A 15,618-nucleotide genomic window follows, 5' to 3' on the forward strand; every position below is an offset into this window, starting at 1 on the left:
TCACGACACTTCCGGATTTTCACCATTTTACCTGTTGTATGGCCGCGACCCCACCTTGCCCTTCGACACGTTGCTTCCTTCCGCAGTACAATCACCTAGCACTAGTTACGCTCGCGATGCTATTGACTTAGCCGCCCAGGCCCGAGAAGTCGCCCGTCATCGCCTCAGTCTCGCATGCTTCTTAAAAGCGACGCTACGACCTTCGGCAGCGAGACTCCCATTTTTCACCTGGTTCGCTTGTCCTTCTCTGAACGCCTTCACGTCGCGTCGGCTTGTCGGAAAAACTACTTTCCCGTTATTCTGGTCCGTACCAGATCTTACGCCAACAGTCCGACGTGACATACGAGATCGCCCCAGTCGGTCAGCCTTCAGTGCCTCTCAACGTCACCAACGATGCTGTTCACGTCGCCAGGCTGAAGCCCTATGTCCCCCCATTAAGTGAGGCTCTATAACTTGCACCGGGACGGAGCTACTCCGCCGGGAGGGTGATGTTACGGTGCAGGAAAGGAAGAAGTTGGATTGGACTAGAAAAAGACGAAGTCTGGCAGTTGTCTGAACGCCATTAACCTCAGTTGTAGATACACAACCTTTTACACTCGTGGGCCTGCTTTTTTCCGGCAACAATATTTACCAAAATAATCTCCAGTAGAATAAGGCCAACACTGTTCTTTAGTCGACCAAGGGAACAGGCTGGCTTCAGGAAGGGATACTCTACAAGGGATCACATCCATCTCATTAATCAGGTTATCGAGAAATCCGCAGAGTACAATAATCCCCTCTATATGGCTTTTATATAGATTACGAAAAGGCATTTGATTCAGTAGAGATATCAGCAGTCGTAGAGGCATTACGTAATGAAGGAGTACAGAACGCTTACGTAAATGCCTTGGAAAATATCTTAAGAGGTTCTACAGCTACCTTAATTCTATAAAGAAAGGTGTCATACAGGGAGACAAAATCTTTCCAATGCTATTCACTGCATGCTTAGAAGAAGTATTCAAGCTATTAAACTGGGAAGGCTTAGGGGTAAGGATCGACGGCGAATGTCTCAGCAACCTTCGGTTTGCCGATCACATTGTTCTATTCAGTAACAATGCAGACGTGTTACAACAAATGATTGAGGACCTTAACAGACAGAGTGTAAGAGTGGGGTTTAAGATTAATATGCAGAAGACAGATAACGAATAGCCGGGCAAAGGAACAAGAGTTCTGGATCGCCAGTCAGCTTCTAGAGTTTGTGAAGAAGTATGTTTACCTAGATCAATTAATCACAGGGAACCCTGATCATGAGAAGGAAATTGATAGAAGAATAAAAATGGATTGGATCGCATACGACAGATATTGACTGGAAGCAATGACCGGAAGCTTTGCATTATCATTGAGTTGAGTTGAACTCCATTATCATTGAAAAGAAACGTGTAAAATCAGTGCCTTTTACTAGTGCTGACATATGGGGCAGAGACTTGGAAACTGACAAAGAAGCTTGAGAACAAGTTAAGGACCGCGCAAAGAGCGATGTAACGAAGATTGCTAGGCATAACGTTAAGAGAAAGAAAGAGAGCGGTTTGGATCAGAGAGCAAACGGGTATAGATGATATTCTAAGTGACAACAAGAGAAAAAAATGGAGCGGGGTAGGTCATGTAATACGCCGGTTAGATGACCGCTACACGATTAGGGTTACAGAATGGGTACCAAAAGAAGGGAAACGCAGTCGAGGACGGCAGAGGACTAGGTGGAGCCATGAAATTAGGAAATTCGCGAGCGCTAGTTGGAATCGGTTGGTGCAGGACAGAGGTAATTGGAGATCGCAGGGAGAGGCCTTCGTCCTGCAGTGGACATAAAACAGGATGATGATGGCGGTGATGGTGATGCTGATGGTGCTGCTGCCGATGATGATGATGATGATGATGATAATAATGGTGATGATGATGCTGATGATTACGATGTTTAAGACTGGAACCTTCCCACCAGAACTTCAACAAAGTAGAATTACTCCAGTATTTAAAAAGGGTGACCATGCCTTGATTACTAATTATAGGCCAATATGCATTCTACCCTTCTTCAGCAAAGTTATTGAACGGCTGGTAGGAAAAGCGCCTAACTAATTACCTATCTGAATTTAGTATTCTTTCACTATTCCAATTCGGCTTCGTTAAGGGCTATTCAACCGAACTTGCTCTCATCGCCCTAACTGAAGAATTAATGATAGCAATCGATAAGGGCATGTACCCTGGATCAGTGTTCGTGGATCTAACTAAAGCCTTTGATAAAGTTAACCACCGCATTTTATTCTTTAAACTTGAATCTTTCGGAATAAGAGGTCCTGCTTTAACTTTAATACAATATTACTTAAAAATTAGAACACAAGGAGATGGAATTAATGGTGTTCTTTCTAAATCAAGGATAACAAACATTGGCGTAGCAGAGGGACGCATAATTGGCTCACTCTTGTTTTTAATATATGTTAACGACATGCCTAATTGCCTGGTTTCTTCTAACTACTTTCTTTATGCAGATGACACAACTATCTTTAACTCTGAGATTTCTGTAAGGAACCTAGTTTCGAAACTTAATACTGACTTAAACAACGTGGTTAGTTCCGCACCTAGAGCATAGTACATTGAGCAATCTATCTCTTTTACTCTGCCGGTGTTATTAAATGAGCTAAACCAAGAAATGTTTCACCCTTTTGAGCATTCAAATATTAATATTACACAATTCTTTTCTGAACAAGTTTTTATGATGATACCGTGTGCATTTTATAATTATATTGCTCCTTTCCTTCCCGCATCGTATAGTTATATTATTCTGTACTGCAGGGAATAACGCTGTTGCTTACCTAGTGTCTTCTATTCTCTTTTCGCTCGAACGTTTGTTTCTATGAAAAACTGTTTTCTTTTGGTTTGCTGCACTGCGAAGTTGAAAAACGGGGTAGGGCCTCTGTCAAGCTTGCGAGCTTTTAGCCCTGTCTCCTTCTGTATTTCAGAGAAAATAAAAGATTGATTGATTGATTGATTGATTGATTGATTGATTGATTGATTGATTGATTGATTGATTGATTGATTGATTGATTGATTGATTGATATCCCGGTTATTGCTAAACAAGTTACAAATGCAGTAAAACATACCTAAATATATGGAGCGCAAAAATGAAAATAAAATCTAGCCGTGTAATAAACTTTATTTTAGTAATGTTCGATCCGTTTGTGGCGCAACTGGGATTGTCTCCTAATATAACCTTTGATCGGCTACATTGGAACTTTGCAAAAAAATTGTTCCGCCGATTTCCACGGGATCATGGCTCTCACTTTGCTTCATCTTGTGCAGTGTTAGAACCAAAAGAAATCACCGTATGGTACTCACTGTGGGTCGGCGACGACGCCACAAACCGGTCGAGTACCACAGTGTGGGTACGCCAGAACGCCACGCTGTTCGACGTCATGAAGGCTGCCGCAGGAAAAGACATCCGATTCAGGTACGTCCCAACGAAAAATAACCGAACGAACCGCATGCCCAGAGGCACCGGTGGTCGTAATGTACGCAAGCGTGCGTCCCCAAAAGCTTCCATCCGCAACAGTGATTCAAATTTCTATAGGTTCGACCACCACATGACACACACCTCGGGGAACATTGCGGCTGGTACATGCGTTAAACGGAAATGCAACCTCTCGTCTGAAAAGGCTGCGTCATAGACTTGAGACAACGGAAGAAGCCGTTTGTCGTTGACGCAGAGCCTGCTGATGTGAAGTTACGCATGACCCATCGTGAAGATTGCACGGAGCTGTCTTTCAGTTTGTGTTTTTTATGTGTTCAAATGAGAATTGCAGTAACATTATCGCACATTCTTTGCCATCTGTCTCTCAAAGATATCATGGGAAAGGTCGATCCAAAGCTGCCCTTGCTCAGCACCCATTCGTTTGTAATGTACGTCGGAATCAATAATGCGCTTCCGAGGACTCACTGCTCTTTAGATATCGGGCATCCAATTCGATGCATCAATATTGATTAGGAAAGCTCCAACGTCTGAAAATCAGATTGTAGCGACCCGCAGTTTCAAATCCCCTAGCAGATGGCTAGAGAGGCCTCTGTTTGCGATGCAAATTAATGAAATGAATTCGCAATCGTAAATCGGACTTGAAAGAGGCGCATTTTAATTTGAAGTCTATAATTAAGTGCTTCCTGAGCCCTGTCGTCCTTAATGCGCTCGGAGAACAAAAGAGTGGAGCGTTCTAATGGCATACCGTATCCTGGTCCCCTTTCGGGGCAATCAGCGCCCGCGTGGGCGTCGCTGATCTCGCAACCGACATGTCCTGCTTTTTTTTTTTTTTTTTTTAGATTCGAATATGACACTGCCAGCAGCCTCGGTCCATACGTGCTCTCCTTGGCCGGAGTACCGCGCGACGTGGAGACGGGCCACTTTTGGCTGGCGCACACTATGAACTTCGACACGGGGCTCGTAACGCCGTTGTCAGTCGGTAAGTGCTGAGACGGCTACACAAAATGACGCCGCGGTATGCGACTGCCATCGGCATTGGCCGCTTTATATGAATGCGCTGCACAAACAGGAAACGTAAATCATGAAACCCTACGCTGGCATTGCGAGCAAGCGCTGAGGTCTCATAAAATTGGAATTATTATTCTTATTATTCTTATGCAGCGAAAAATGTACCAGCTGGCCTGATTTACAATGTTGTGGATAACTACTCGGCATTGAGAAACCGCAAGGGGGATCGAATTTATAGAGCTTGTACTCAAGAAATGCCCTCCTTTGAGTCCAAAGCGGTCCCGTGTATAGAGTTCGGAATAAGTATCAATGATTGCGACTACGTTGTAGGTTCAGGCCGCGGGCCTACGGTAATGGACTCGACGAACGTTCTGCTATTCGGCCACAAGTAACATATCTTAACGAAGACGATTGGACAAGCAGGTGCATGTTCGAAGGCTGAGAGAAAATTAAGCTCAATAATAGACAACGCCCGAGGAGAGACAGACAGGACAGTCATGTTTGTCGGTCTCTTCTCACTCGTTACCTCTTACTGCGCTTAGTTTTGTCTCAGTCTACGATATAAACCACGCCTGATTGATTTCAAGCGACGTCATTTTCGCGGATACCAAAGGCAGACTCATAATACAGGGTGTCTTCTTTTTTATAACATTACACATTTTTCTAAAAAAAAAAGAACAATAACCATGAGATACCTGTCGTCTTCGCATACGAGTTGTAGGACGAAGCGGAAACACTTTGCCGCTGCTTAAGTTACTCTGAAAATACTAATTAACAAGAACTTGTTGATTAAATTTTTATTATTAACTTTAGGGCAGTTGCTTATGTGGAAAACTTGTAGGGCGTCACAATTTATGGCATACCCATTTTATGTAAATTCAAAAAATCGCAAATTCAAATTAGTGTTTTCAAAGTAGCTTAAGCAGCTCTAGAGTATTTCCGCCTCGGCGTAGAGTTCGTATGCAAAGACGATATGTGTCTCACGGTCGCGGCTTTTTATAGAAATTTGTATTGTCTAAAAATAAAAGACCCCGTGTTTGCTTGTGATGTATCTGGTAGGTTGGAGGTAGGTTGGAGGTAATAACGAGTGAATGCAACAACCAGTCTTTGCCTGTGCCGTAAGCTTTCGTGTCATCGCTAATCTTTTGTGGCATCGGTAAGAATATTGGCGTTGTGCCCGTCTTCTAGAAAACGTTCTGTTCAATAATGCTCGGGATCGGCCAAGGATTGACCAAGGTTTGGCCAAGGGATTGGCCAGACACCTTCAAGCAGCTAGGTGAAATGGTGGCAAGAGTATTTTCATGGACATGCCCAAGTAGTGAAAAAGACAGCAACAGAATGGTTCTTTCGATCTCTGGGAGCCTTTAAAGCACAAGCAGTGCCAAGCAATTCGTCTCCGGAAAGCTGATATTTCTTTCGCACACATCGTAGAAAAAAAAGAAAGAGAAAAAGAAAATGGGGGCAGGAGAGTCGATAAAACAGCTGCCTCGAATCATAAGGCGGAGACACATGAAGCCGTTAAAGTATGCCCGCAACGACCGCTGGCACCTTAAAACGATGTCCACTCTGATCAGGGAAGAGAAACAGAACGCTCGGTTCGGTAAGAACAGGGAATGGTGAGGGCTAAAACGAGGGAAGAACGGGGGCAAGACGGCCGGGAAGGTGTATAGGTGAGCGTAAGAGGACCTTAAATCGAACTTTCGATCGAGACCATTCCACCAGAAACACTGCTCTGATTGCCGTGTGCCACCTTGAACGCGTTCGCTTCTTTGCTTTTGCCCGTTCATCGATTCCTATTGTTTCTCATAACAGTCGTGCCGGAGAGAAACAACGATCAGGCGCGGGACACAGCGGCAGACAACCCCTCCCGCCTTTCCCCACCAACTAGCTCGCGCCTCGTTCAGAAATCGGAAGAACTGCAGGGATCAGAAAACGAGGAAAAAAGAAAATAAACAAGGGGAGCCGAAAGGGGAAGGCGCCGACGGCCGAGGAACGAAGAGGAAGCTGGTCGCGACGCTGAGGCTGCAGCAGCGAGGCGGCCAAGAGGAGCACGATCGAGTCCTTTCACCATTCAAGGCCGCCGCCGTCTAGTGTAAGGCGCTTCGGAAACGCCGGAATAGAGCAGGAAAACGGCCCATCTCACGTTTATCGCCGCGGCCGAAGAGGCGTCCTGCTCTTCGGAGCGCGTGCGCCACGTACGCGAGTGCGACGACGCTCGCAGTCCGATTGAGGGTAGAGGGAAGGAGGTCAGCGCCGTCGCGTGGCCCTGACAAGAGCAACGTGGTGAAGGGAACGTGCGAGTGGTGCGGCAAAGTTTGGTCCACGAAGGGCCAATCGATCCATGCAAAGGCTTACTTTCTTCGGCGGTGCGCGATGGATACATAAGCCATAAAGGACGGGCGCGCATTTTGCCTGGCGGACATAGATGCAGAAGGGGGGCGACGAACTGCGGCAGATGTACGCACGACGGCACCGCGCAGGAAAAGGAAATGTGCGATCCTTAACGGAAAGAATTGGAGAAGGAGAGTGCGAGGGACCAAGAAGAGAAAAAAGAGCGGTCCGCTGCTGTCGCGGCGGTGGGGAATGGATCCGATCGATATGTCTGAAAAACCGCTCGGTCGCCGCTCCATGAATTCGTCGGAAGCCGAGTACACGCGGTTCGGCTGTGGGTGTCCCAGGGCACGGCCGCAACCCCGTCGACAACGGCCACGAGAGCCTTATTGCGGAGTCCCGCCGTTTCCAGCCCCTGGTGCTACTCGCGCGACAGTAAACGACTGCCCCATGAACTGCTTTACTGGCGCTCGGCGACGACAAACGTGGCGGCGGCGTGGCATTCCGCGCGACGCCGTCGAGCGGTAAGATTACCCCGCTTGATCGTTGCCGGAGAATCGCGCGCCCTTTGCGTCGTATTCTTTACGGCGCCGTGCGCGCGACGCTCGTGATGCAGCAGCGCGCTTCGTGCGAGATGCTTCGTTCCGCCCCCGCGGAGAAGAAGACGCGGAAGGAGCGGGCAATCGAACATTTCCGTCGGGAGCGCATCATCGTGGCCTCTATTCGTCTCGTCACCGGTTCGTTTGCGCTGAAATAACACGCGTAAGTGCAGTGCCCGCTCCGGCTCGTTGACAGTTTTTTGTGAACTTTTACTTTTGTTACGCGCGCTTATGTGCAAGCCGAAAAAGCGAGTGTGGTATTAGATCTTGCCGTTGGTGTGGGAGTTGGCCGACGTTGAGGAGGATTGTGAGAACTGAAGGTTTATTTACATTATTTACAGTAATAACACAAAGTAATGAACAGTCATAAAGTCATCGACGGCCGGCAGCAAATCGGGCGCTGCGGCCCGTGGCAAGAAGAATGAGAAGACTCTTCTCCCTGTCTTGCTTTTAACTCCTTAGGTCTCTCGGGGTCACGTCATTTTCGGCCAATCGTCGAGCCAGCTCAGGTGTCGTCATTTTCCTCTAATGGTTGGCGTTCGTGCCAGTGCCGTCACATTCGGCCAATGGGCACGCTCCAAGAGCTCCATTGTCCGAGGGTTGACTTGCCTCCGGCGTCGCCTTCTCGCCTGGAAGCGCTCAGCTGCAGGAGACGGGTTGTTCTCGAACGACCTTCCAGAGCCGCAAAACAGCTTTGCTCGGGACCAAGTTCAACTACCTGGAACCGTGCAAGCCTCCCGTTGCACTTTCGGGAAGAGTCAAGCAGGGGGGAGACAATAGCTCGACGTGCGGCGCATGAGGTGGGGGTCGCCAACCTGTCTGACGGGTCCGGTAACGTGGTAGACGCGCCCCGGCTGCGTGTTTCTATTAGCTCCCAAGCCCAGCGCTCGATCACTGCGCCGCCATGCGCCGCCCGCACGTACCACATTTCTAGGTACTTTTTCGCCGAAGCGCCATGGCACGCGCCCTAGATCCTTCTATGTATTTGGTCTTGCGTCTCTGGCTGTGCCAGGGCGCGCGGTGTGTTCGGGCCAGCCCGCAATCGTAGAGTTTAGGCGGTGTAGGTAAATTTTAATTCTGAATGCTTAAGCATTGTATGCTTACCCAAAGAGAAAACCGTCGCTTCGTCCGTCCCGTAATAAGACGACCGCTTTCGAGATAGCGCCCGCAGTAGCGAACGAATTTGCCTTTGCGCTGCCTTCCGCTTCAACGGCAACAAAGCGGCGAAAACACAGTGCTGGCGGTGCTCTCAGTTAACGCCTCATTCCGCAACTTTCGGAGACCCTTTTGAAGTTAAGCGGGCGCGCGTCTCTTCAAGACAATGTAAGCGGCAAGAACACAGCGCGCGAGGCTATGAGCTTTTGGCACTGTTTTATGGGCATCGCAGATCGCTTTCAAGCTGCGGCCCACGCGGCATTGCCATAAGAAGCCGCCACCTGAGTACGTTCATGGTTCAATAATACATAATTTTAGTGCGTCCAGTAATTCCGGCAAGCGCAGGCGCTTTGTCGGGGGAACGGGGGCGTAAAAGTGAGCGGCCAGATTGGTGGCGCCAGCTATTGGCGCAAAGCTCAACCACACAAACACGGAGCCAATTGTTATATTCTGCTTAGCTGCTGGTGTAAATTTTGGACAGCGGCGTAATCGTGTGGACAATTCCGCCACTGCCGAAAATTGGCACCAGCAGCGAAGCAGAATATAGTAGCTTACTGCAAGTTTAGGTCTGTGTTTGTCTGGTTGAGTTCTACGCCACCAAGGCGACTGCACCGCTCCGGCTGCTCACGTTGCCCCCGCCCATCCAGCAACCACTCCAAACCACCCCCGTTTGCCGGAATAGCGGACACGCTAAAAGTCTCCAATGGTTTCACGCGGATGAATAAGGCGCTGAAGAGCGATAACGGCTTTTATAACGATCGGAACCATCATCAGCGCACCTCGGGCCTCCACCTGCAGTACTTTGCTTGCGTCATCAATGCTCCTTACGCCGCCGCCGGCACCTGTTCGTGTCGCCACTGAGCTGTCGTTAGTAATGGCCTAATCAAGTTACATAACATTGGTAATGACACCGCGCTGTGCGGAGATGAGCTAGTGGCATAATGCTTACGCTGCTTATAAATACGCATAGTCTAACTCCCAGAGGAGTTTCTGCGTGATTTCTTTTTCTTGTAGCTGGACGTGTAATATGCACCGTGTATGGCGCCAGCGCCTAGCTATTGTTTCTGCTGGAAGAGATATAGTGATGTCAAAAAGGAAAGGAAGCTTGAGCGCAGCGATGACGTGGTTTCGAGAGACCCTCCATGCCCCACGATTATCCCAGCTTTTGTAGATCGAAGCGCCTCGCACACCACGACCAACTTCTTATCATATCCCTTTATCCCCTTATCCAAACCGAAAAATGTCCTCCAGTGTTGCGTCAGCTTCCGCAAGCAACTCTTATTTCGAAACAGCCTAGGCGGCTTGTTTTGAAAAACCTATTTTCTTTTAGGGACAGCTGGGTTACAGTGAACTAGTATTCTAGTACACTGTAGCTTGGAGAGCAGATTTAAAGCCCCTCCATCCACGTTTCCGCCGACCAGGCGCGTGGATGGAGGGGCTTTAAGTAGATTGCGCGCCCAGGCATAACATCTCCCTAGTCCCACCAAGTACCTACAAGGATCTAGGGTGCTCGCCGCGACGCTTCGGGGAAAAAGTACCTAGAAACGCGGTATACGCGAGCGGCGCATGGTGGCACAGCGGTCGAGCGCTGGGCTTGGGCGTAAATAGAAACACGCGCCCCGGCGCACCACAATTGGAATGCGACGGCGATTGGATGTGGTCGGGGAACTTGAGTGACGCCAGGAAAAGGGTCCGTATCCAACAGCAGCATGAAGGCTAAACCCCATGAGAGTGATTTTGTCGGTGACAGCGACGAGCGACGGCTTCGAGCGACGGATCGGGCTGTCGCTTGAACACATCGCTCGGTCTTGTAGCTCGGTTTTGCAAATCTAGAATTCTTCACTCGTCGCCCAGAAGTGCTAGGAGCGACTGGATGTATGTTACTCAAATAGTACTGATTGTTGCACGGAACGAGGAAACTGCTGAGTTTTTATACCTGCAAGAATAAGAACCTACTGCAGGAACTTCGGAAATATTTTATGCTGCTCTTTACAGTAAAATACATCAACTTAAATTAATAACACACGAGTCACACTAGATCCGACGCGTAGTTGCTGCCCTCATGCGCGCAACACAGGGGAGACGTCGCTCGAAATCGTCGCTCGCATGGGGTACGACTTGTAGACAACGAGCGAACGCGACAGCCATCTCCATCGCCTGTCGCTGTCGCGCGCAAGATCGCTTCCATGGGGTTTATATTTGAAACGGCAAGGTTGTTTGTGTATGTCGTCTTCACGTGTTGAAATCGCTCTGAAAAGCGTTCAGAAGTTCGTTGGAGAAACGAAAATCACTGCGAGAGCTTTCACCTTTGTTATGTTTGTGCCTTGGGATTTGCCTGACGGGAGGCCAGTGCTGTGGTTTGTCGACCGTGGAGGCAGCATTCATCCCCACATGGTGCCCGCTTCGGGCACATGACGACTAAATGCACGGCTTGGGTGTCCACGAGGCTGCACGGCGTCAACGACGGAAGCGGCCGCCGGCTCATGGACTGCTATTCGGCCCCTCCTCGTGCGGGCAGCAATGCACCCCCCCCCCCCCCCTCCTTTGTGCGGCGGCGCCCAGGGGCAACCCTTTTACCGACCACCCAAGGGCTATGTTTCGGCACCTTGCCTTGCAGATTGTTCCCCTTGTCCTATGCCGGGCCATTGAACTTGCCCGGCGCACCATACCGACCGACCGCCAGATTGGCCTGACGGCGCAGCGCGGTGCCCGGAAGCGCCGGCCACTGAAAGCGGCGTTGGGACCACGGAGGCTGCCCGGACCCTCTCTCGCTCGAAATTGTTCGTCCTTAGGGACTGTCTGGGGAATCTGGGGACGGGGAGGTAGGTGTTATTTAAGCAGCTTGCAGCTGCTGTGTTGGTCTCTCCTCATAACCACGCCAACGTGTACACATTGTATAAAGAATTCTTCGCCGAGAAAGCTCTCCTCGTCTCTGACTCTGCGTGAAGCGGGGTCAAGACCTCCTGCCGGCCACGCATACCTCGGCACACGCAACACCTTGCAGAAACCATTTCCGGCTGTTTTGCTCGCTGAACCATATGGTAATTACGAAAAATGGCTTTATCATTTTGCGGGAATATTAGTACCTTTCAGAGTTTTCAGAAGCCCTTAATCATTGGCATCCCGTGCTTACAAAGAAAGCACAGCTGCTACGAAACACCCGCCTCAACCCCCCCCCCCCCCCCCGCTCCCCTACTTCCTGCTTTTCCCGCCCATAACCCTTAGGGTACGCTATTATAGTAGGCTTCCAATGCATTTAATTGTTTGTGGAGCGCAACTTATAATTCGTGCATGGGTTCAAGCTGACAGTTCTTTCTGTTTCTTTTTTTTTTTTCTTGCAGGAATTGGAATGCACCTGGTAAAAGACTCCGATCACGTGATTATGTGGTACAAACATGTAGTTTACTGAACACGTATTCTAATAAAATTCAATTGTCAGTTCCAGTCATCGTGTGATTGAGCTGTATTTATCGTGGCATACGCCACGGGAAGTGAACTTCCGAGCTTACTTATGATCTAAATGGGTGTGAGTTTGTGACATGCGGTGTTCAGTGCTATCGAATAATTTTGTCACACTGCTCCGACGCGGTAACTATGCTTTTAAGATATAGTTCAGCAAATAAAAAAAGTTCGACAAACGAGGCCGTGTGTTTCGGGCCTCCGTTCAGAAATAGGGCTTAGTGGGGACTAATGCATAATAAGGAGTTCCCTCACATTCATCCATATATCACTACAGATCAGGACCCATATCCACAAAACTTCTAGAGCACTTCCTTACTAAGTCATGGCACGGGTGTCCGCCACTTAGGACAAAGAGCCTTGTGATAGCCAGACAATCACTGGGGCGACGACCATTCGTGGACGGCACTTAAGGGAGAGAAGTGTTTTGTAAATACGAACCCATATCCGCAGCACGTACTTAAATATGTTGTTCATGGTCCACTCGAGGTTGGGTATAATGGGAAAAGACCGAGAGAGAGACTTGGATAAATGAACGACAGGAAGGTTAACCAGGGGTGCTAAGGCAGGATGCCCCGATTTTCTCGTCCTCCTGAGATTGCTCGATGGACAGTCAGTCAACGAAGCGCGGAGCGCGCTAAAGCAGCAGAGAATAAAATGTAGAGATAAAGACACGTATGTCCACACGAGCGGAACCCTGCGCACGCCGCCGCTTTTTTTTCAAACCCAGAAGACTGGGCAATGTTACGCGCCATCGGCGCTTACTATTGCGATAGCAACCATACGGACCCTTCAGGCGCATTTTTGCTGCCACCGTCGCCATGATGTACCGCATTAAGTCCAAGGGCGATAACACCGTCGCCGTGCGCCACATGCTGTAGGTGCGAGTGAAAGCGCGCGAGGGGAGCCGACAATCGTGGCTAAATCTGTCGTGCGCAAATCAGGAAAGCGGGGAGGAAACGCGCTGTAGCAGCACACCACACTCCACAGCCACATTAGTGTCAAAACATATGGCTGTTATCGAACACACCCTCGAAACGTCACTCATACCGCACATACTTCTCGAATTGGTCCTGCGCTCTCGCTCCCATAGCAGTCTGCGCTTAATATTTACAGCGCATCTAATACGAGGAAGCATGGGTTTGGACATGTTTTTGCCAATCTACGCAAAGAGGCTAAACGGATGGTCATTGTAGGCGACTTCAATGCCCCACACCCGGCCTGGGGTTACCAAACGGAAACACCCAAAGGACGCCGGCTTGCTCAGGTTCTTGTGCTCCATCACGTGACTCTGCTGACGGAACCAGATCAACCAACACGATTAGGCAACAGCGTAAGCAGACGCATGTGCCCTGACCTCACAATGGCCAGAGGGGTAGGTCAACACACTTGGAGCAATCTCGTGGAGAACCTGGGCAGCGACCATTATATTCTAGCCACTGAACTGCAGGTACAATCAGCACGCACTCCTGAACGTGTTATTAAAGAAATTGGGATTCATTTAGGCGTAACTGGTCCTCCTTAGCTCCTCAGGACACCCCCTCCTTTCAGGAGTGGACCAAACAACTTCAAACTGATGTATACGTAAGCAACGAACACGGCGCCGTCACTACCAGGCCCTGTTTTTCTCGGTAACCGAGGGGCCTCGAACACATTGAGGAGACAATCCCGCAAGCGGCGGGCTGCAGGCCTGCAGCCTCGCCGCCACCCCCGGTTCGACCCCCCCTCGCTGGCCGCAGGCATCTCCCTCCGCCTCGAGTCCCGCGTTTTATGACCCTGGAGGTGTACAGTAGCCTGTGTCGGGAGAGTAAAGTTGCGTTTCAAAGAGAAAGGTTGTGTGTCTGTTTGCTCCCCCAAGTTCGCGAGGCGCTCTTTTTGCGTGGGAGCCGCTCGGGGCGAGTGTACGCGTGTGCCTTACTTTGTGTCGTGTTCTCTGGCCCACAGTGGCATATTCGCGGGCCGCTGTCGGCCAGAGCTGGTGTTTTAGCCAAGTGCGCGGTTAGCTAGCTGAGTCCGCGGTAGAGAACTTACTATTTTTGTTTACAAAGTGGGATATTCCCAACAAGCCCGTCAAGATGAGCCAGGACGGCGAACATCCGTACAACACACGTCTTGCTGCACAGTCATGCGCTGCTGAAGAGGCGACGAGCGCCACCGAGCTCCAACGAGACAGCAGGCAACGCAATGATCGTGGCGCAACAGACCAGCTCCAAGAAAAAGTCGCCCAGCTTTCGCGACTGCAGGAGGAGATTCGGGAGCTCAGCGGCTCTACCTCTGCTTCCTCAACACCGTCGTTCCAGTCGGATTCAGGGCCGAGCAACGCCATCTTGGGACAGCTCACCGAGGCCTTCTCTGCAATGGCCCGCATGATGGAGAGGATGAATGCGCCCTCGATAGCGACAACTGTTCATGTGAGTACGGACCCCTCTATTGCAATCCCAAGCTTTAACGGAGACAGCGCCCAAATCAGTGCCGAAGATTGGCTGGAAACATTTTCGCGCGTTGCGGACTTAGCCAACTGGTCTGAACAACAATGCCTAACTGCAATTCACCTCAAGGTGCAGGGCCCCGAGAAGGATTGGCTAATCTCGTCAGCAACAAGGCATCAGTCATGGCAAAAGTTCCTAACTGCATTTAAATCAGCCTTCGTGACTGAAGAAAGCTTCCCGGATTTATGGAGAATCGCCGAACGAGTTCAGAGTCGTGACGAGGAGGTGGCGAAGTACGTTCGAGAAAAGGAACGAATGTGCGCCAGGGTCAAGCTAAGTCTGCCGGACACAATTACCGAGATTGTCAGATGCCTCTTGTCGACTGAAATGAGTTTCGCGCTGCGGGACAGAAGCTACAGAAGTGTGGACGAGTTGCTTCGACCCATCAAAGCCTATCAAAATATTACAGAAAGACGCGAAAAACAATTCCCATCGGCACAAAGATTCGGCAGGCGAAGCCGACTGAGCAGTGGCCACCAGCCATTTCTTTCGTCAATACAAGTAGACGATGCTGTACGCAGCAGTACCGTGCGAGAAGGAGTGCAACACGCGGACGGAGTACGTTGTTACAACTGCCAAAAAACGGGCCACCTGTCGCGTGAGTGTTCTGAGCCACGGCGCCCACTTCACTGTACGAAGTGTAATTGCGATGGGCACAGTGCGAAATTTTGTCCGAATCAGGGCCGCTCAGAGAATGTGACCAATATTGTACGCACCACGCCTTCGAAAAGGGTGTACAAAAGCGTTTGCATTGACGGCGAATGGATGGTGCCTCTTCTCGATACGGGTGCCGATGTGAGCTTGATCAAGCTGACACGTGCCGTGCAGCTGAACAGGGAGCTTACGGCACCTCCCGGAGCGGCCATACGCGGAGTGGGTGGACAACAGTCATCCCTCGGCGAACTAGACTTGAAGGTGCGCGTCGATGATGTTGATCTTCCCGCCGTCCACTTTTACATAGTCAGCGACGACGCCTTTGTTGGACCGGACGTCATCATTGGTACGGACGTGATTGACTTCCCCGATTTGCTTCTAGTCCGTAGTGGTGGGTGTGCCCATTTTTTAAACCAGAGGGAAGCA

General features: G+C 49.9%; 1 protein-coding gene across 2 annotated transcripts in view; it reads left to right on the forward strand.

The window, feature by feature from the left end:
- The window catches only part of LOC126548054 (uncharacterized protein CG3556), a 109,902-nt gene extending 97,864 nt beyond the window's left edge, over positions 1–12,038 (forward strand). For both annotated transcript variants that reach the window (XM_050196134.3, XM_050196136.3), the window contains exons 6-8: positions 3,329–3,476; positions 4,337–4,476; positions 11,932–12,038. In XM_050196134.3, coding sequence (XP_050052091.1) covers positions 3,329–3,476; positions 4,337–4,476; positions 11,932–11,999 — 356 coding nt within the window. In that variant the 3' untranslated portion in view covers positions 12,000–12,038. The remainder of the gene's footprint in view (positions 1–3,328; positions 3,477–4,336; positions 4,477–11,931) is intronic.
- Positions 12,039–15,618: the final 3,580 nt, after the last annotated feature.

The sequence above is a fragment of the Dermacentor andersoni genome, chromosome 1, assembly GCF_023375885.2.
Source record: "Dermacentor andersoni chromosome 1, qqDerAnde1_hic_scaffold, whole genome shotgun sequence".
NCBI lineage: Eukaryota > Metazoa > Arthropoda > Arachnida > Ixodida > Ixodidae > Dermacentor > Dermacentor andersoni.